Raw genomic sequence first — 21,755 nt, 5'->3', positions numbered from 1 at the left:
TGATCCTGTATCTGCAGGCTTGTTTCTATAGGGCTTCCCTCTGCCAACTTCCAAGATTGCCCATAATGGGCTGACTTTGGCCACTGCTCTTAATTTTCACACTATGCATGTTGTATTTGCTTCTGCTGCCACTTTTTTTTCTGATTACTTGCAAAAACACACAAGCAGCAGGTTGGTTCTCTTGAGTTTATGGCCTAATTAGGTAAGGTCTTTGCATAGAAAAGTGAAATTACTGGGAAACAGTGGTTAAACAAAAAAATATTATTGTCCATCACCTGAATAAATAACATAGGTAGGGAGTGAGGGATATGTTCATCCCTTAATTTTAAATTCCTTTTGGGGTTTAAGTGCAGAGTCAGCCCTCTGTTGTTCTGCACAGACCACAGCAGCAGAGCTGGGGGGTGCAAGGGACAGGGTAAGAACGTGGTTGTGGGGAAGGCAGGTGTTTGTCTCCTGGGAGAGGCAGTGCGGGTACTGTGGCACTTTGTGTGGGTCTTTCAGAGAATCTGGTAAAAGGTTTTGGTCTGCTTTAACAGATTGTGATTGCACTAAGTATGTATTTGGCAGGCTCACTGAAGGTAAGATGGAGCCCCAGTACAACCAGTGAGGCCAGAGCTGTCTGGCACAGTGTGTGCTGCACCCACAGCACAAGGGTGAGGTGTTCTGCCCTCTGGAGATAGTGCTGCTCTGTGTGCGCTCGGGAGGGCAGCAGATGAAGTGTCACTGATGTGGGGAGCAGCTGGGCCTTGTACTCTGCGTGTGGTGCACTCCAGAAGTGAAAGCAGAGCACTGGGCTGCCAGCAGCACCACAGCACAGTGTGAGATGTGCTGCTTGGTGGGCTGGGACGTGCAGAAACCAGAACTGAGCAAGCAGCAGTGAAGGGCTCCAGGAACAGTGTGTCTGTATAGACCAAACCAAAACTTAGGGAGGGCTGAGGGGACTAGGGTCATGCACAGCTAGGGAAATGTGGAAGATACCTCCACAGTGTTGAATAAGGAGCACACATCTGCATTTGCACTCTGCTCTTGCAAATTTGCATTTCCAACTGGGAGCAGATTTCCACCCAGCTACCTTCTCAGCTGTACATGCACAATTGCTTTTGGCCAGGAATCTCCCTTCTCTGAAGCCAGTGGCTGCACAGGGGTTGTCACTGACACCACGGGGATCCCTGAAGTCCCCAAGCCCCTTTGAATTTCTTTCCCATCCTCACTGATGGCTCTCATGCACCACTGCACCCAGGAGCAGGGCACAGCTCTTCCCTGCCTGAGCAGTTGGGATCCAGATCCTGAACCGAGGCATGCTGTGCTCTGGGAATTGCCTCTCTTTACATTACAGACATGGGACTTAAGCACGATAAGTCTTCTCGCTTTATGCTCGGGTGGTACTTTGCAACTGGATCAGGCTCCTCATACAACTTTGAGAAGCCTTAGGCCTGGATTTAGATCTTTTGATTCAAGTGCTGAGTCTGTGGATGTTGCACATTCTTTTGGCACCAGCTGCTTATCAGCAAATCCCTGCCACAGGTTACAGGGATTTGCTGATGTCTTGCCCTCTCATCCAGCTGCATCACAAAGCACCGGTGAGCCAAGCCCAGCCACTGAAGGTATTTGAACTATCAGAGTTCCATTCTGATGGAGATGGGCAGCAGAGCAATCATGCCTGTCGATCTACCCGTGTCTTCAGGGCATGAATGGTTGACAGGGGAGTAGCCCGAGCCAGTGGATGACACGAAATGCGTTTTATTAATGTCGGGAATGCCGAGGTGAGAAAGGCGCCCTTGGAGCGCTCACGCACGTCCAGCGCAGCAGGTGCGGGCTCGGCGGAGCCGGCGGGGCAGCACCCGGGCAGGCGGGGAGCGCAGCCCTGCCCCGCCGCCCCCGGGCCCGGCCGTGCCCCGGGGCGCTCCCGGCAGGCGGGAGGAGGCGCCGGGAGTGCCTTTCGGGGCATTGTGGGAAGGCGCGATGCGGCCCGGCCTCACCTGAGCGGGGCGGGCGGGACGGAGGCGGCCGGGCCGGGCTGGGCCGGCTCCCAGCCAGCCGCCGCACCATGGTGAGTGAGCGGGGCCGAGCGGAGCGCGGCCGGGCCGGCGGGAGCAGCCGCCCGTGCCCCGCCGGGCCCTCGACGGGCGCGTTGTGAGGGCGCGGAGCGAGGCCGGGCGAGCGGGGCTGCCCGCGCCCCTCGGCACCGGCTGCGCCCTGAGCCATTGCCGGGCGGGTTCCAGCGAGGTTTGCACCCTTTGGGGGAAATGAAAGTTCTGCTCTTCTTCGTTTTGCTTTCCCACCCTCGCGATGAGCTCGGGTCACGCCGAGAGCCTCTCGTAGACAACCAGGAACACCAGGCTGTTACAGAGAGGTTTTGTAAAGCCTTCCTGTAACTCGAGGAGCTGAGGTGCGAGTGGGTTCCAGAGCCTGGAGAAGGACGGAGTTAGGTTTCGTATGGATCGGTCTGGCTCTGGGCGGACTGGTGGCAGGGCGGGTCAGTGTTGGGCAGTGGGTTTTCTTGTGACGGGATCGTTGGGAAGAGCTTTTCCCCGGCTGTATTCCCAGGTGCCAGGTAAGTGGAGGGCTTGGACAGCAGCATTACCTGCAGCCCGGGTGCTTCTGCACCGCTGCCGGCTCTGATGGGGCTTGTTGGGATGTGGCTGCACCTTTCCATCAGGTGCTGCACCAGCGAGAGAGCGTTTGGGTCTGGTTCTGTTCTTGTCGGTCGGTCACCAGCTGTGCGAGCCGGCTCCAGGCTGGCAGTGCCTCGTTTGGGCTTGGAAGGGGCAGCAGCCCTTCAGGTTAAAGGGCAGGATCCGGGAGCGGAGACCCTTTGCCTCTCCAGTGCAGCGCTTGGTGTTGGTTTGCTGAGGTCAGAAAAGGTTGCTGTGGATGCTCTCTTTTGTTAAGAATGATGGCCAACATCATGAGAACAATGGCTAGATTCTCCCCGGGGGGTACTGCAGGCTCCCAAGTAGTGAGATGGTCAATGATGGCTCTTAATAGAGAAACCATCTCACTACTTGATAATTCAGGCTTGAGGCAGGTTCTTCGGGCATGCCCCGAGCTGCTGTCTTGCACAATTTGCCCATTGTGTGCACCTGTAATACCAGTTACTGACCGTGCAGCTGAACAGAAGCCTCTCAACTCCTTCAGTGAGGCCAAGTGCTGTTTGTCTCTATCCTCAAAGGCACTGCTGTGTTGTTTCTCTTCAGTGGTTTAGCCAGAATGCTAAATATGTGTTAGTGTCCTGTATTTAGAAAGGTGTAGCTGTCATTATATTTGCAAATAGAATATGCACAGTAATGAGTTTACAGATGGCAATGCAATCTCCACACCTTAAGTCCCTGTAGAGGTGTAACTTCTCTGGTTACACCCCGAGACAACCCTACATACCCACTTCCCTCTGGTAAGCTTATGTAAACAACTGGAGTTCCTATTTTGCCCTTGAAGGTCAGTAAATATGGGAGCTGATTTCAGGGAATCTGATCTCAGAACTCTCCTTGATGCATGTACTTCACAACTGCCAGTTTTCAAAGCACTCATGATAGTCCCAGGGGAGCACTGCTTACAGTAGTGCTGCTTGTTGATGATCTGGAGTCTGACTACTCTATTGATGGTTAGAATTTTACAAGGTGAGTGTGCATTCTTACAAGAAAGAATTTTGGTTTTCCATTTTTTGAGGCCATAGTACAGCACTTGCTGGTGTTACTATGTTATATTACTGCTGTCAGCCTTAGCCAGTTCTTCTCTTGAGGATCTGGTGCTGATGGAACAGTGCTTTTGTCAGGGAACTCGAGTTTTAAATTTCTCTGTCATCCAGTCTCTGGAAAAGGGTCGTTAACACTCTGGCTATGAGTCGAGAAAAAAGAGTTTGCTGGGTTACAACCAAGAATAAGCCTTATCTAGACTCAATGCTGATGAACTTTCAACAGGTCATTTAAGCTTTTCGTAGACTGCTTCCCCCGTTTTGGAATGACAGAATTGTGCTTGCCACCCTTTTCTGTCTTTTGAGATGGAATTAAAGATGTTTGTGCAAATGGTACCATGTCTTAGCCAGAGGGCTGCTCCAATTGTTTACTCTCTTGCAGATTTCCAGGCAAGTTTTCAGGGAAGAGTCTGTTTAGCAAAGCTGACTTCATATCCAGCTGAGAAACAGTTTTTATGCCCATCTTGTGCTTTGTGACATGTTTTTTTTTTAAATGCCTTTTTAAAAAGACTCAGTTCTGCTTCCCGACATATGTGGGTGCAGCAGAGATACAACTCATGAAGGATTGCTGTCTCAACAAAGTCAAAGAGTGGGGAGAGAGCACAGAGGAGGAAAAGATAAGTCTCCCCAAGGACGTGTGTTGCTGTAGTCTCTTGTGCCTGTAAGCGTTGCAACACCTCGATCCTATTGCTGCCTCAGTGTTATCAGGATTACTTTTGTGAATAAATGCACGGCTCTGCTTGTGTAGCTCTGCATGCAGAATTGGTGCCTGTATAGTAAAGGATCTGATTCCCTCCTACCTGTGCTACTCATCACTACAGGGAGACAAATTAGTACTTGTGGGTTTGATCTGAAACCCTGGAGAAAGATCAAAATAATCCCATTGAGCACAGTGGCTCTAAAAATGCACTTGGCCTGAATAGAAAAGGAGTTGGCAAGCACTGTTTCCACTTAGCAAGACATTTGATAACCAGTCACTGATCTAGAAGCTGGGCTGGAAATATTAGTTGCTGTGACTGCAGCTGCTGACACCTGCCTAGTGTTTGGAGATGAACTCTCAGCTCTCCTGAGCATTGATCTCATCAACACTCTCAATGCCCTTAATGTAGATCTGCAAAAGATGTTTTCAATGCTGCACAGAATTTACTGTTTACAGTTCTAAGAATGACTGCTTGTTTTCCACTCATGATACAGCTGTGTATTGGCCTCACAAAGACAATGAACTTTACCTCTAGGCATTTAGCTCTGAAAGACAAGGGCAACAGATTAGAACAGATGAGAGGAGAGAAAATGACAAATAGATTAGTCTGTTGTTCAAGGCAGCAGTTCTTATGCTACATGACAATAAAAGTTCATGTGGTATTTCTTTGTTAATTTGTCTCATAGTGAACTTTTACTATGGTAGTGCACAATGGCACTGGAATGGCATCCTGTTTAGGAGATCCTGAGTTGATAGATTTTCTGCTTGCAAAGGGGTTACTGCAGGGGAAGTGACAGAAACACATGAAATCATGAACACTGTAAAGATTGCTTGCTACACAAAGAATTAGGGTACATCCTGTGAAATTTTTAGACATTAAATGTATAAAATATAAATGGGAGTACTTTTCCCCACAGGTTAGATGACTCTTTTCAATCCACTGTCGAATGTGCTGTGGGTGTCCCAGTAGTTAAGCAGCTCATATAGGGTGGGGCCACAGGTGGGTTGTCTGGATGCAGTTTCTGGCCCATAATTCTTAAGCCTGTAAGATTAAACTTGCAAGATTTATGCTTTGGCATCCACATCAGGCATTTCTGTGAGCCAGTTGTGGTCTTGCTAGTGATGCCTAAATTAAAACTATACTGCTTGTGTGAAGAGAATTCTGTCTGTATCGCATGTGCCCAGTTGCTGATTTCCATCCCTGCCTATTCATTTCCCTGCTGTCCTATTCCTGCAGGCTGTCATCTGCATTTTCTTGGCTGCATTGGCTCTGTGGTTCCTTGAGTAGCCACCCCTGGGCCTTTGCATTTCTGCAGATGTTGCAATGTAGAGAGGGTGTTGGAAGATCCAGTCCTGCAAGCATGGCACTTCATTTGGGAGTAGGAATTCAGCGTGCAGAGGCATTGGGGTGGGATGGGAAGGTGCAATTTACATTTGTGTGTTTGAAGGCAGGCTTGGCGTGCCTTTCTGGCCAGACTGCCTGTATGGCCTGGGATGTCCTGGTGTGTGTTTCTCAGTATTACAGACATAACCCCAAGTACTCTGTGCACCAGTGTTTTTTTCTTCTCTAGCTTGCTGAGTTTATGTAGGACATCCATCTGCTCTCATTTGTTAGGGAGGGCATTACAATCACTCTTCACTAACCAGTAAATGCCTGTTGTTGCCTTACTGCTTGCCTTTGGAGCTTGGAGATAGCTTTGCTCAGACACTTGTAGTTCTCAGTGGCTTGTTAGCCAGCACAGCAGCTCTGTGGTCACCATCCTCTTCTTAGTTCCCTGTGGGAAGTGATGGGCACAAGCTACAAGGGAATGAGAAACAGGCTCATTGTTGTTTCGGTAAAATGCAGAAATGTACCATGTTGTGCCTTTGTTGTGCAAGGCTGTGTGCTGGGGGGAGAGCAGGGGAAGTGTTGTGTGAGTGCCTGTGTGCTGTGAGCTCTAAGAAGCTGTGGGAAGTGCTGCATGAAATTCTCAACAGCCTCTGGCCTCAGGAGATGGCATGGGAAAGAGGCAGTATCTCAGGCATTTCCTTTCTTTCAGGTCTCATGACAGGCCTTGAATAAATAACAGAATGAGTTTGTGATCCTTTCTCATTCTACAGGCTAAATACTGGGCCAACATATTCCAAAGCATTTTGGAAGATTCTCTTCTCTGGCCCTTCCTTCTGTAAACAGTGGTTGCTTCCTTTATGCTTAATGCTTAGGTTAAATCCATGTTGGTTTGTTACCTTAATGAAAAAAATGCCAGTTTAAAGGGGAAAATTGAGAATTTCTCAATTGTAAATCCCTAAATTAAATGCTTCAATGTTCTCAAAAGATTATTCTATGCTCTTTCAGAGTTACATGTGAGTTCAGGTCATGTTTATATCTTTGGTCCTTTTGGAGCTCAGGTTTTCTGTGAACATCTTTGTTGGGAGCTGGAGGAATGGGTGTGAGGCTGCTGCCAATCTGCAGTGTTTTTGTTCCACCAGACATGGGAATCCCCAGGCTGGAGCAGTGTCTGTCAGCTGCCTGAGGAGCCAGGTTAGCTTGTCATCATCTAGGTATGCCTGCCCTGTCCCAGAGCAAAGGTTTTTAACTGTGCTCCTGCAGAGGTCAGAGGCAAGGGAAGGGCACTGCGGTGCCTTCATGTAGCAGGGTTTTGCAAATAACTGATAAGGCAAAGTGGAAATGAAACTAAAAGAGCTACACCTTTTGCTGGAATCCACTGGGTGAGATTTTAGCTCTGTTTCTTCACTTGGAGTTCAAGGAACGGGCTAGAAAAATAGCTTCTTGTTCCTGTAAAGTGCACTGGGCTGTAATGAATTAGGGGTAGCTTTTGTCAGTTTGTTCAGCCTCTCCTCTGAGGGAGGGGAGGTCCTCTGCCTCCCAAAAACATGTAAGTAAATAAAAACACCTCTAAGAGCCCAGCCTAGGAGGCAGAAGGGATGTGATAGCCTGGTTAATAATTGTTTCAAATCTCTTCAAACTGCTGCTTTCTGTGAGCTCAGGCAGCTCGTATCCCTGCTGTGTCTGTCCCATGCTGGCGCTGAAGGGAACACTGAAGGGACAGTGGTATGGCTGCTTCCCTGACCTGCTCTTCTGTGGCAGAGCCTTTTATGCAAACTCTAGCCTGGGTCTGTGCTTGCTTATCTCTTTTTTTTACCTGAAAACTGGAGTAATTCCACTCTCAGGAAGAAAAATTTAAGAAAATTACCAGTATTTATCCTCTGTAAAAACTGGATGCCGTTGTCTGAATGTGCCCCTTTGGAGCTGTTTTGGAAAGCTGTGCCACCTCTGCTCTCCAGAGCAGTGCAGGAACTCATCCTGTTGGTGGGACAGCCCATCCTATGAGGAGGAGGTACAGGCATACCTGTGCTGTAGGGAGGACACTGGTGAAGGAATGTCACCAGTTGATGAGGAATGAGCTAAGGTCGGGAGGACTCCACCTGCTGCATGTAGAGATAAGTGGGAGCAGAGCTAGAGGGAGCTTGGGCACTTATGGGGCACTTAGAAATCTCCTTGAGCTTTGTTTTCTGGCCCTTAGTTAGGGATCAGGAGGGAGCAGCTTGAGCTCAGCTATACTGTGTTGATTATAGTTTTATTTAACTCAAGTGAGGCTATCAAGAAGGTTGTTGCTGTCTGATCGATACCATATATTATAAATATCTTTAAAATGCTGGTGTGCTCGTCCATTTAAAATCTTTGGTAATAAGATAAGGGTGACTTCTGCATCATGAAAAGCATAAAATCAATGTGTAACTATGGTCACGTGTGCCTGTAATGATCTGGCACAGCTTTTATTGCATGGACTTTGGATGTATTGTTTGGAGGAAATTGCTCAGAAATATTCCTAATGGAGATTAAGTGAGGAAGAATCCTGTGCCAGGTAGGCAGCAATACAGTGCTTCAGGATTTCTGTGTTGCTGGGCTTGTGTGTATTTTCCTTTTTCTTACTTGCTTACATCATACAGACTAAGTACGTGTTTGAAATTTTAAAGCTGAGAGCCAACAGTATTTAATAAACATCTGTCAGCTCCTGTGCTGCTGTGAATAAATGTTTTAGTGACAGAGTAAACAAGTAAGGAAATTAATATTTTTAATTAAGTAGTCTGTTTTGAATTTTACATATTTGCTTTAGAAGTGCTCTGAAACTCCAGCATGTGTATTAAAGGTCAGTAGCCAGATGGGATTTCATGTAACAGCAGAATACCAAAATACCTGTACTTGAGTGTGCTAGTATTCTGTCTTGTCCTGATGTGGGTAGAATGTTAATAGGTCAATAGGTCTGTTCTGCACATCTTTCTCATTTCAACCTAAACACCTGACATTCCAAACCAACTGTGTGTTCACAATTTAAAAAAAATTTAAAAATCAGTGTTTACTTTCCTCCCCCCTCCAAAACAAAAAAATCCCTCCCTAAACAAAGCAAAAATGAGAAGGAATTTTTTAGTCTTGAAATGTTTTGGAGATTAGGAAAAAAGCTAATGGCTGGAATAATGTGAATGTTCATATTTTTTAAAAGAGAAAATTTAATTAAAGTAGGTTTTTTTTATTTTCAGTTGTGATGTAAAAATAAATACTGATAAAAACATCTGGAAAGCTGTCTATATTGGAAAACATGTTGTTTCTTATCAGAGGAAAGAATGAAAAAAGTAAAAGAGAAGCAGAATATGAACTCTGTTAGACTGTAACAGTGGCAGCAGATCAAGCAGACTTCAGGGGAATCAGAGTAAGTTAAAAAAAGAAAGAACTTTATCATAGCAAGTCACTTCCTCTCCACCAGGTACAGCCAGTCAGTCTGGTTTTCCCCAGGCTTCTGTTGGCAGCTGAAGGTCTGGATTTTCATCCCACTTCCCATTTTATGCGGTCTGGGAATTTTCATTGCTTAGCACGTCCTGTGTTGTCTGCTGCCCTACAGAAAGTTTTTGAGGAAAGCTGAAAGTTTGCTCACTCTGCCAAGATGTCTGCTTAAGGATAGCAGTTCCTAATTTGCAAATTTTATTTACATGTGAATATCAGGTGTCTGTTTTATAAAGGTGGCTTTGATTTTGGAGAGCTCTTAACCGAATTTGGATAGGTTACAGCTCAAGCAGAGTGAAAGCCCAGAGCTGCTGGAGTGGCTGAGCTACCTCAAGCAAATCCTTGCCCAACCACACACCCAGACAGGAAAGAGGATTCTTGCTCTTTTTTTCTGCAGTCTTCCTCTTCTGCCTTCCCTCTCCTGAGGCTCCTTGATGAGTTCCCATCTCTATCTTCCTCTCCTCCCCCAGGGACCTGGAGAAGCCAGATGCCACGGAACAGGTTTGGAACCAGTCAGCAAATGTTGTGCAGGTTGAATTACAGGAGGAGGAGAAGCAGTTCTAGTGCACATTCTTCTTTCTCACAGTATGGTGAATTAGAGCCTCTTGCACACCCCTGGAGATCACCCTGCTGGAAGAAACAGGGCATCTTTTACATGTTTGTGTTACTAAACTGTAAACTGCAGAAATTACTCTAGAAAAGAAAAGCCAGGAAAGCCCCTTTCCTGTGTATTCATTTTTATCTTCTCTCCCTGCAGGTGGTTTGTCGTGTATGTAATGGAATACAGCCCTTTAGACAGTTGTACTAATTGTTGCAGATTAGGTTAAATTTTAAACCCTCCATAAAGGCAAAAATGATCCAAGTTTGAAACTACTGAGCCAGTTGTAATGTGTTTGATCAGTCTGAAGTGTATAATGGCCAAATAGTAGGGAACACTGTACCAAAGGGGACCTGCAGTCCTGGCAGGGAACAGTCCAGAAGACAAGCTTGGGTGAGCTGCTTATCAGATTATTACAGTCCATTAGTTAAGAAGGGAGAGATCTCCCAAGGAAGCTGGAATGTAATCAGTGTTAGTTTCTTCTGTCTCTCTTGTATTTGCTGTTTGTGAATATGCAAACCTTCTGTAGTTTGCATTTTTGTTGTCTATTCTATTTGTTGGTAGATTATTTCATGTTAAAGTCTAGCATTAGAATTTTTTTTTGTGGCCCTGAAACTAAGGGTGTTGTTTTTTATCCTGGTACAGTTTTGTAGATCTTGATGGAGCAGAAGGCCCTGTAACTTTCCAGTCTGGTAAGTTACTGCTGCAGTTGATTCACAGATGCATGAGAAGGGGTTTGAGTTCCAGTTTAGAAACCTGGTTTAAATGTTTGATCTAAAAAATACTCCAACAAACTATTTTTCCAATAGCCTACAAATAGAAAATGGAAGTAATTTGGATTCCTTACTGACGTTTATGGAGGTAATTTTGCACAGTGCTGTGGGTGATTTGGTTTGATTCAGTAAAACAAGCTAATAAAATTACTCTCAGCTCCCAGACCAAAACTTGTCTCCACAGACTCCACATGTGAAGGAAGCCAGTGCTCTCTTAGAAACTGTACTCTTCATCCTGACCCACTCAGTCTCAGACGTAAAAATTCCCGCTGGCCTCGGCCCTGGGTCTGGTGATTGTTAGCCACAGCCAGCATGCCCTGGGATGGTAGAAAGCACCCTGCTTTCTAAGGTGTTCTCCTTGTAGCAAGTAATTTGCCTTTGTTTTCCTCTGGAATTAGAACTTTTAAAGATGGTAAAGCATTGCAGGATAATCTACCACTATTTGCAGTTTGGCTGCTGAAAAGCAACCGAAAATTTCTTAATCAACATTCATCTTGTCATCAGCACTATAAGAAAGCAAATATGTTTTCATAGTCGAGGAGCAAGGAACAGATGAGCTGTTAGATTTGTGCTTGTGCAGTACTTCAACATTACCAGGTTTATTGATGCATCAGTCTTTCCAGTGGGATGTAAAGAGCAGAGCCATCAGAGTGAGGAATGTGTTGTGTTGTGACAGTGGGGCTGGGCAGAGCAGAGCTGAAAACTGAATGCAGCAGCATTGGATGTTGAAATTGAACATGCTGAAAGCCATTTAACCTTTTAAGAATGTATTACTTACCTCCTACAGAATTCCCCAGATTGAAAGGGCTTCAGAAATTAGAAAAAGGAAGAAGAACCAAAAGAGGAGAAACCCCACACTCAATACTTTTGCTTCTAAGTACCTGCAGCTTTCTAATATGTTATTTTGTTACAGTAGTTATTAGCTGGCCAGTGATATGTACCTAGGCTTGAGGGTGTACTATATTGCTGCAGACTGTAAAATTTAGAATTGTGCTACAGTAAAGGCTCTCTTTTTTACCTGTATATATTACTGTAATAATAAAATTGCTAAGTGAGGCAATTATTTATTAAAGTGTACATATGAAATAGTGTGAGATAGGAGACCCAAACAATGAGATTTTTGGAGCTTGTGTATGAATGTTTATGCATTCAGGAGCATTAATGGATATTTTCTGATTGTAGAGAGCATTGCCTCAGCTCATAAAAGTGGTGGTGAGACATCACCTGCATGTGTAGAAGAAACAGTGGAGTTCTCTAAGCAGTTTTAAGTGGAGAGCAGCTCATTTTGCCATGGGTGAAGCATAACATCCTGAAGTAACTAATGGGCAGAAAGTGGTAATATTCACAGTGATTCCCTGGTTTGTTGGTATTTAACCTTTTAGAGGCACAAAGTTGCACTTCTGCAGATAAGAGTATTACATGCAGGCACTCAGGTTTAAGGTCTCTTGGGTCCAACAGCTGAGCCTAAACCAGAATGCCTTTTCATTTTATTTTCCTATTGAAACACTGCAGGCAAACACTGCCACAAAATTTAGTCTTACGCTGAACATGCTGTCAGCTTTTGATAGAGATTAATTGACTCATTCCCTGCATTTTCAGTCAAATCTGATCATCCTCTCCTATCTGATGATTCACCATATTTTTAGAAATCTGTTTGTCAAATAGCTGCTACCTGTACCCAATGGCTTTTAGATGGACTCCTGCTGACCTGCTGCTCTTATCTGTGGAACCTATGCTCTGCTTTTCAAAACACCCTCAACTTTACAAGGGCTTTGGAGTTAATGTGCTGTGAAGCAAGCAAAATAGCCTTTCATTCAGCCAGCTCCTCTCAGTGGGCAGGTGTATGGACAGTGAGTGTGTCCCTACATTGCCTGGGAAGGGGTAACTCTGGCAGCTGGACAATTCCTGTGTCAAAACCCAGCTGGTAGTATGAACAGAGAAAGGCAAAACCATGGTGCTTTGCTCTTCACTGTAATCAGGCCATGTGTCCTGCCAGCAGAATACTTGTTTTTATTTAGCAGGCTTGTCTGGAGAGTATTATAGGACTCAACAGAAGGCAGCTACAAAATCCTTGCAATTTTATCAAGCACATTAGACTAATGGTGGCAAGAACCCTGTTTCCAGCAGTAGATCCTGCCCCAGACACACAACTAAAACTTCCTCCTTTCCCGAAAATGATTCTACATTTGAAGTCTTTCTCAGTATAGTCAGAACTCTCATTTCCAGATTACTCAACAACTGTGCAACTCAATAGCTAGAGAGTGGTTCTGAATTATGAATGAATGTTTTGTTCAAAATCCAGTAGCTTTTCCTTTTTTTCTTTTGTGTAGAAACTTCTCTGACTTATCAGACTTTACCAGAGTGTGGAATGATTGTATTTTCACAGAAATCTGCATTGTAATCTTGATTGTGATTGTGAACATGAACTGTATAATCCTCACTTGGAAATGTAGAGGTGCAGCAATAAACTGGAAGAGGAAACAAGGAGCAGAAGGGTTTAGGGTGTAAATTGAAAAACACTAGGGAAGGAGAAGGTTAAGCTAATGCTGAGGGATGTGCTAAGAGATCTGCTGAATCAGGGCTTTGCAAGGATTTGGGAGCAGGTGAGGAAAGTGAGGCTCCTGTGCTTCTCCCTGGTCCCCCAGGATGAGGGGAAGCCACCAGTCACTGTTGGACAGCTGGCAGTGTACCTGTCATACACATGGATGGAAATAGCTACAGTTACCCTCCCTGCAAATCCCTGGGTCCTGGTGACAGCAGCAGGCAGGGTGCCTGGCTAGAACAGGGCAGTTCAGATGTCTTCAACCATCTCCTCCTTGTCCCCCAGGTGGGTTTGTAGAGGTTTATTTCATTTAGCAGAAGATGTCCTGTGGGGGAAGGATGTTGTCCTCAAATTGATGTCCTGCATTCTTAAAGCCATTTTCATGATCTGGGTGAATGGTTACTATACTGCTAATATACACTATGGCCAGTTATTTTACCCTGCTAATAATATTATCTATATAAATGTGAACTGATACTTTTCTCCCAAAGCCCCACTGGCATTTAAAAGCTGTCTCTTATGTATTTCAGGAATACTGCTTATGCTAAGCATAAAAAATCATAGGTCACACCTTGTAAAGTTATGACTAGCTTTAAAATTGAAGTTTTTGAACAGTATAGATACTGTCCTTTAATACAGTATCATTTACTGACGTCATTATAATTGTCTGACTTTCATAATATTCTACTTTCTTCAGTAAAACCAGTCAAGCATCCTTTCCAAAGTAGGTTTCTTTTGCCCCTTATTGGCTCTTCTAGGAACCTGCTGTTTTGTGATCTGAAATAGTGCAATATCAGAGTTGTTAGTGATTATGATTGTTATCTCAGTCTTCATATTTCTTGTCTTCTGCCACACTGATCCTGATTTCCCTACTCCTGTTGTGGATAAGTCTTTATTCCCTTTGCTGAGGTGTGTGATTTTGCTGGAGGAGGGGATGGTGCCCTCTTCTCACCACTCTTCTCAAAAGTGGTGATGCTCCTCCTGTTCCCCAGGGCAGGGGCAGAAAAGGAAGCGAAGCTGCTGTTTGCACAAGGTAAGAGGATGGGTAGGAGAGAAGTAAAGGGTTTACCTAGGGAGGATGTGCCACAGGGAGGGGAGAGCTGCCTGGGAAAGAAATAGGAGAGAGAAGGGATCTTCCCCATGCCGAGCCTCCCCAGACCTCACTGACACCACTCCAGCCATCATGCCAGGTTTGGAGGTGTTGGCCAGGACTGGGATTTCTGGTGCCAGGCAGAGGAATGCCCTTCCCTGGCCGTGGCCCTGGTGTTAACCATGTTGCTTTGTTTACTCTAGATACACTTTATACTGCTGTTCAGTCGGCAGGGGAAGTTAAGGCTTCAGAAATGGTACACGACGCTACCTGATAAAGAGAAGAAAAAGATCATTCGAGAAATTGTTCAGATTATTTTGTCTCGCAATCAAAAAACAAGTAGTTTTGTTGACTGGAAAGACCTCAAGCTTGTTTACAAAAGGTGTGAGTAGTTTTGTAAGAACGTATAATCACTATTCATATGAGTAACACATGCTAGGAGAGGAAAAATAAAGGCTCACTTAAGAAAAAGCAGCAAACAACACTTGTGGTGCTGGGCTGAGTTAGGAGCCTGCCATTGGCAATCTGTGTATGACAAGGCAGTGTCCCTGGATAAACCAGCAGGGTAATTGTGGGGTGCAAAATACTTGTATGGTCTGTCAAATGAGAAAAACAGGAGTAACCTAATAGGTATTGGTGTTTAGAAGGTGTTAGACCTCACTGCCCCTTCAAATTCCCCAGGGTAGCCTGACTGAGATGTGTGTGCTGGGTTTTATCAGTTGTGGAGACTGCAGAAACTGTTCCAAGGCACTTACATAATTTTGTCAAATTTTGTTTTTGAAATATTTGTTGCTCTGAAAAGTATCAATTCCCATTTCCTTTTGCAAAGAAATCCCTGCTCCCCAGTTACATGATGCCTAATCCTAACAGTCTGTTTGTTCTCCTAAAGTTGTAGCAAACAAATGTAGCCTTAATGTGTACTACACTGGGTGAATTAAACATCTCCCATTTATCAAAATCTGAGTTCCATGCTGTGAAGGGAGGGATATAAACATCTAACCAGAACCTGTGTGACAAGTTGGCCTCCAGCCCCAGTATCAGCAAGCTGAATAGATCTTGGGTTGGTTTAACCAAAAAGTTTTGGTGCAAGTTAGTTACAAAGCTTGTTTGAGCCGAGCAGCTTCATGCATTCTGGCCCTCTGTAAAACACTGTCATTTGATAGTCAGCAGGCTTGCTGAGATGTAACTCATTTCACCTTTGCCTTATTTTTATTTTTTAATTAGAAGAGGTAGCTTGTCCTATAGATTAATTAACCCCACTTACTGTAATGCTATTGCAAGCAGGTGGAGGAGACCTGAGAGCACTATTTACTGATGATTTATTGTCTGTTTTATTATGTCCAGTGTTACAGGTGTCCCACTTTATCAAGGGTGGTTCTTCTAAGTGAAATAATAATTAGTTTAAATCATCTGATGTTTTAAAGTGTTCTCTGGGACACTATAAGAATGAAAGAAAATGTTTATTTTAGAGTCTAGAGAGGAATTAACTGTCATATGAATGACCTCTGAGAGATGAGCAGAGCACTGAGGTCCCAGCTGTTCACTGCCATGTTTTTTCCTGTGTTTCCCCAGGTATGCTAGTTTGTATTTCTGCTGTGCAATAGAAGACCAGGATAATGAGCTCCTGACACTAGAGGTCGTTCATCGATATGTGGAGCTCCTGGACAGATACTTTGGAAACGTAGGTTTCACTTTCTCCCATGAACTCATTCCTGTCTGTGAAACAAAATTATGTGCAGCTGATTTGCTTTGTATTCCATCTGCTGCACTTGCCCTGCAGGTGCTCTCAATCCAAAATGAAATTAATTATTTGAGTGTTTTATAAAATAGTGCTGAAATGATCATAAGATTGTTTTTCCATCCTTTTTCCACTTGCCCAGAATTAATCTTGATGCTTTGTATGTCTGTCTTGGGATAGAATTTGAAGGGAATGCTTCAGGAAAAATTATTTTAAAAACTCAAAACAGGTTAAAGTACTTCAATTATTTCTCCTGACATCTTCAGATAGACTGGTTTTGTTTGTGTCGTAATACTGTATATCAATTAAGGACATAGAGGCAAAAGATAAAATCCCTGGGTTTTAAAAGAAAATACTTAAAGAAGGTCCAAATAAGTCTTTCAGTAAGTCTTTAGAGACTACAAGAGACCCATATTTTCCATTAATATTTTTGAAATTATCCTGCCTACCTCAATTCATATCTTAGTTAAATCACTGTGCTATGACTCATGTCTGTACTGCCTCAAAACTCAAAAGCAGTTGGTGGCTGTTGCTGGGCAGGAAATGATCTTGCCCTGGGAAATGGTGAATGTAGGTAGCCCATAGCACAAGGGCTTTGTAGGACCTGTGATAAGGTTAGGGGGCCAGGAAGTCACTTTGATCTCTGACAACCAGCATGAGCTTAATAAATTAAGTAGAATATCTTTGCTGTAAGTCTTTATATGTGGAGACAATATGTGCAGAAACTTCAATATTGCATAACATGCAGCTTGTTTCTTTGCCCTGCTACCTGCCACAGGGGTGCATATGCTGAGGGTATTTGATCATCACAACAACTTTTGGCCTAATAGTGCTTGTAATACTGTAAAAGTGATTGAAACGTGCTTGTGGCCTCTTGTTCTGGCAGGTGTGCGAACTGGATATTATCTTTAATTTTGAAAAAGCTTATTTTATTCTTGATGAGTTTATAATTGGTGGAGAAGTACAAGAGACTTCAAAGAAGACTGCAGTGAAAGCCATAGAAGAGTCTGACATGCTGCAGGAGGTAAGGCAGAGGAGGACAAAAGGCAAACACCTCATCTTCCTACATCTTCCTTGTTTGACAGGAGATGATAACACAGCTAAGCACTTCTGGTACTTAATTATCCAAGTGTGTCTTATATTCAGTTTCAACAGGTACAACAGTGCAGTTACAAAAACTTTCAGTTCAACCCTCTTGGTATCATCTGGAGGCTCTTTTTACAAAGCTGTTGCTCTCTTGCAGCTTAACTGCTAGAGTTTATTAAGAACTAGTTTAAGATGTATGTAAGATACTTCTTTAATATAAGAACATAAGCTAAGGTTATATTTAAATACAGAAAAATCTATTTCACTAATACATTGGAAACGTCACCTACTGTTAACATTTAAAATTTGAAAGACTTTGTGCTGGCAAACTCTGTTTTCATTCAGAAGCAACTGTGTAGTGTTTCTGCAGGGCACAGATATGTAACCCTTACTCAGAACCCTGCAGGAATTCTCTTATAACTTGGAACATGACAGGTACCATTGAGCCAGGAATGGCAAAAACAGTTGAATGTGATGGCTTTCATTCATTTCTTCCTCCATCACAATCCTGAAGGGAGCAGCACAGTGGTAGAACTGGCTTGGGATGTGCTGTGGGAGTTGAACAGGTTTCCACAGTGCCCTGCCCTGTGCACGTGAAACTCAGGCTCTGTGTGCAAAGGCCACTGGTGTGATGAGTTGAGCCACAACTGTGTTATGGCATGATTTAAAGGTCAGATTTTAAACCACTCTGTTGCATGTTTTAAAGCAGAATTATTTCTGTATTTTAATCAGTCTTATCTAATTGCCTGCAAAACTACAGCTGTCCTCAAAGGGGACAAGAGGGTTTCTATGAATATTACTGTACCACTCTATAATGCATCAGCTGTTTCTTTTATTTTTGTTTTGTTTCCTAGACAGTGGAAGAATACATGAACAAGCCTGCATTTTGATGCTTAACTACCTGCAGAGAAAACTGCTGTATGCACCCCTAAAGTGCACTTCCTGAAATTGCTTCCCAATGTGCCAGATCCTCAGAGAAATACCAAAAACCAATAACTGAAGGGGTTTGTTTGTATAATGGTGAAGATGAAGGTCAGCTAATGTAGCAAAGGGTTTAACAATTCTGTTTAACAATTCCTTGCATTACTCTGTATGTGAGTTTCTCAGAGTTGTTACTACCCCCATCTAGTTTCTCCTCTCCTTGCTGGACTCAGCTCTCGTTTTGCACCAAGTCTTTTAGCTACGGGTTTTGTCATCACAAAGTGCTCCTCTGACAATACTTTGAAGAGGTGTTTTTACTAGTTTTGTTCACTGCTGACTGTATGACTCTACTTTTGTACAAATGTCCATTATTTTGAATGTAATGGTTATTCTGCTGTAATAATAATTTTTTTCTAAAAGCCAAATTGTTGTGGGCCCTGATTTCACAAACTTGTGACAAGATTAACCCTTGAAGTATACAAGGAAATGTGTGTCTCTTTGGGCAACCCCTTTCTTTCACTTCCCTTTTCTGCTCTAGTCTGCTAACAAGACTGCTCCTAGAGTGCACTCCATGCCTCCATTTAATCTGGAAGACTGTTTGGAGGTAGGCTTCTCCTAAATTTAATGAATTCTTTTTTAGCTGCTGCATGCAAATAGCCTGTTTCTGTCTTCTCGTTTTCCTGTCCTCTTCCTAGATCCTTTTGACCTCTGCAAAGGCTCCAAACTTTGAAATTGTGCAACAGGAGAAAACCTGAAGAGAAAAAATAAGCCTTTGGAAGAAAATCTCATCTCTTTTGGTATCCCAAGCCCTTATTTCTCAGCAGAGTTTTCCAGTTTGAAATTCATGTGCCTGTTGGGATGATCAGCTTTCTAGTAGTTGAAGATGCCCTGTTTTTGTGAAGGCTGAGTAATTTAATCAGCTTTTTATAACTTTGCAAGCTGTGAAAAGGATAAAATGGTAGGAGTCAGCTGGGCTGTTTGCTCTCCTGTGTGTCACAAACCATTGCAGTGGAGTGTGTGTGGAGCCAGGTGTGTTAACTCACCTTTCAGTGCAGTTTATAAACTGATTGAACTGGCTTCCTTAGAGAGGTTGTCCTCCTTTAACAGAATCTGAGTCTCATAGAAATTCTGTTTATCTGAACCCATAACTCTCAGCTAGATGTTTTGTTTCTGTCAAAACCATGAAATTATTCTATACAAAAATTAGGGAAGTTATCAGACAAATGTGCCAGAATGGTCCAAGCATTATCACATTTCCCTTCATTATAAGTATTTCCCTTGATTTCTGGCGTGTACAGTCAATATTTTCTTTCAGAGGTCTTTCTAATCCTTAAGTGTCCTGCATGCTTACTCTGATTTTGTCATTGCTCCTTCCTTCCTCCTGAGTTTGTATCTTCCAACAGGAGGGACACTGGGGGTTGTTTGGAGGGTGGGGGCACTTGGACACAACACAGCTTTGCTGATTGTCACTCACTATTCTGCCTGTGCTTTCCAGTCTGTTAGTCAAACTGTGACAAACTGGTTCATAGCATCATGTTGCTCTTTTTTATAATTACTTTATCCATCTGTTTTCTCTGTATCAAAGGCATATTTTCAGCCTGGAAAAGACAGTAAAAATTGCTGAAGGGCTTTTAATAGCTCTGAAGACATCCAATTTAATAGCAAATTAATGAAATTGTGTAATTGGTATATTATTTTCTCATGGTTTGGAATTAAGTTTTTTAAAGTACAGTGTTTAATTGATTAAGAAATCCTTAAGAAATCACTTCAGAATGTGCAAAGAGGCTCCTTCCACTCTGCTTTTGTAAGTGACTTCTACTAACTGAAATCATAAGTGGTTTGATTTTATTCCCTTTTGGAGCCGTGCTGTGATTCTCTGACTCTTAAAATTAGTTGAATTCTGAATTAGATTAAAGTACCAAAAAGATTTCTTGGTACAAATAAGGGTATCATAGGCCTGTCTTTTCAATCATTTTAAGAACAGCCAGAAGGCTTCTTTCTGCATCGTTTCAAGTTGAAGAGAATTCCTGATGGAAGAAGATAGTGGACTGGGTAGAGGTTCTTATACCAGCCATATATATAAGTATAGCATCTGAAATAAATAGCATTGCCAAACTGGTGTAACCACTGTCAACTTGAGAAGTGTGAAGGAGTTGTCTGGTAAGTGTGAAGGAGTTAGTCTGGTTCATTGGAATATGGTGTGCCTGTTGTGCCACCTACCTCTGTGCTACAGAGATGAATGGAAAGCATGTTAAATACTCTAAAAGGACTGCTGAATTATGTTAATGCTTCAAGAAACAAACTCCTGATGCTTTTGTAGGAGAGCTGTAGCAGAGCTCCACAAAGCAGGCCAGTGAGCCTTAGTTCATGTGACACTTGCCAGCCTGCATACTTAAAAACAGATGGGTTTGAAACATAAAACTTGTATTTAAACTTTTTGTAACCTTCAGTGAGAAAGGGCTCACTCAGGTGAGTAGTGTTGTAATGGAATTCAGTTCAACTCAGGCCTTTCTCCAAAGGGAAGAACCCAAATGAAACCCATTTATTTTTGGGTCACCTTTAGGTCACTGTCAGACTGCACGTGTTCCCATCTTTGTGAGCTTCATTGCCAGTAACAAAACCCTACATAGATTAGTGCACTGCAGTGCATAGCTCATCAGAAGATTTATGTCTCCTGATGTCTTGGTTCCTTGATTTTTCTTGGAGCAGGAGGTATGTGTATCTTTTTGTACATTTTCACTGATCAGTGAAGCATTGCCATTAATATTTGCCATTGATGTTTCTCTTTCCAACTTGCCTGACTATCCTAGGCAATGCTCAGTGTAAAGTTTTTTGTGAAACTTTATGAAATTATTATCCAAAAAAGTATTAGCAGACTTAAGTTTTCAATCTCATCTCACCTTTTGCCATTACCTAAACTCTCACCTTGCTGACAAGCTTCCAGCACATGTCCTAGTTTGCAAAATTGCGTTTGCTAATATAACCATTAATCATGGTCATGTTGCTAGCCTAGATTCCCTTCCCTGCTCTTACCAGCTGCATGTAACAAAAAGCTGCCTGATTTTCACGTGAGCATCTCTGACTGGAGGGTTCTTAGTGTGATCTTGCTGCTCAGTGGTTGGGACAGAGCTGCTTCTCTGTCGTGAAACTCTTTGCAACACATGAGTTGAGACACCTCTGACCATACCGTGTCAGAAGAGAAAACATTGGACTGAGATAAAAATAAGTGTAATCATGTCAAAAGTAATAGAAATGTTCAAATCATCGTGAGTGAGAGGCAAGAGCAGCAGAATTGCACAGGATTCATGAATTTTTTTAACTTTTGTTTTTTCATTGTGAATTTCTGAGTGTTTATTAAAAGGTGTCAATTCTTACAAATAATTTAAGAAAACTGACATTTAGGTTGACTCTTAACAGTTTTTGTTTTACCAAGAGCCACTGAAAGTCTTCAACATCTTCCCCAGCTGTTCCTGCAACCCACCTGTGCTTTCAGAAACCCCACTGGGAAAATCACAATAAAGTTTAGGTTTGATTCTGTATCTGAATTTTCCTTGGATAGAATAATGTTGTACTTGTAAAAAATAGGAATTCTTTATTTTATTTTATTTCACAGTCCTTTCAGTAGAGTGCTTTGCTTGGCACTGTGCTGCATTGGAGTAATGGAGCATGCAGAACCAATACATGTGTTGTTGGGAGGGGCTGGCTTTTAAGGGAAGATGGGAGTGTGAGTGGGGCTTTCAGAGATTTCAGAAATGTTCAGTCCAGAGTCCCCTCAAAATAACAAAGCAGTTCTCAGAGAGAGAGAGAGCTCTCATCCCTGCCTGTCCATGACGTTC

The 21,755-nt window shown here is 43.2% G+C and overlaps 1 protein-coding gene across 1 annotated transcript; it reads left to right on the top strand.

Moving 5' to 3' along the window:
- The first annotated feature begins 1,686 nt into the window (after positions 1–1,686).
- Positions 1,687–18,302, top strand: AP1S3 (adaptor related protein complex 1 subunit sigma 3). Its single transcript, XM_033068813.1, has 4 exons — positions 1,687–1,763; positions 15,747–15,855; positions 16,799–16,936; positions 17,853–18,302. The coding sequence occupies exons 1-4, from the start codon at positions 1,747–1,749 to the stop codon at positions 17,886–17,888; spliced, it is 300 nt and encodes a 99-aa protein (XP_032924704.1). The 5' UTR covers positions 1,687–1,746; the 3' UTR covers positions 17,889–18,302.
- The last annotated feature ends 3,453 nt before the right edge of the window (positions 18,303–21,755 follow it).

The sequence above is a fragment of the Catharus ustulatus genome, chromosome 10 (genome assembly GCF_009819885.2).
Source record: "Catharus ustulatus isolate bCatUst1 chromosome 10, bCatUst1.pri.v2, whole genome shotgun sequence".
Classification (NCBI taxonomy): Eukaryota; Metazoa; Chordata; class Aves; order Passeriformes; family Turdidae; genus Catharus; species Catharus ustulatus.
The sequence above is the reverse complement of the archived record's forward strand: the minus strand, read 5'-3'. Positions and strand labels throughout refer to the sequence as shown.

Bases quoted from the DNA above. Each gene is read 5' to 3' on its own strand.
- AP1S3 (XM_033068813.1), top strand. The intron at 15,856-16,798 runs GTAGGTTTCACT...TTGTTCTGGCAG, and splicing joins TGGACAGATACTTTGGAAAC to GTGTGCGAACTGGATATTAT. The intron at 16,937-17,852 runs GTAAGGCAGAGG...TTTGTTTCCTAG, and splicing joins AGTCTGACATGCTGCAGGAG to ACAGTGGAAGAATACATGAA.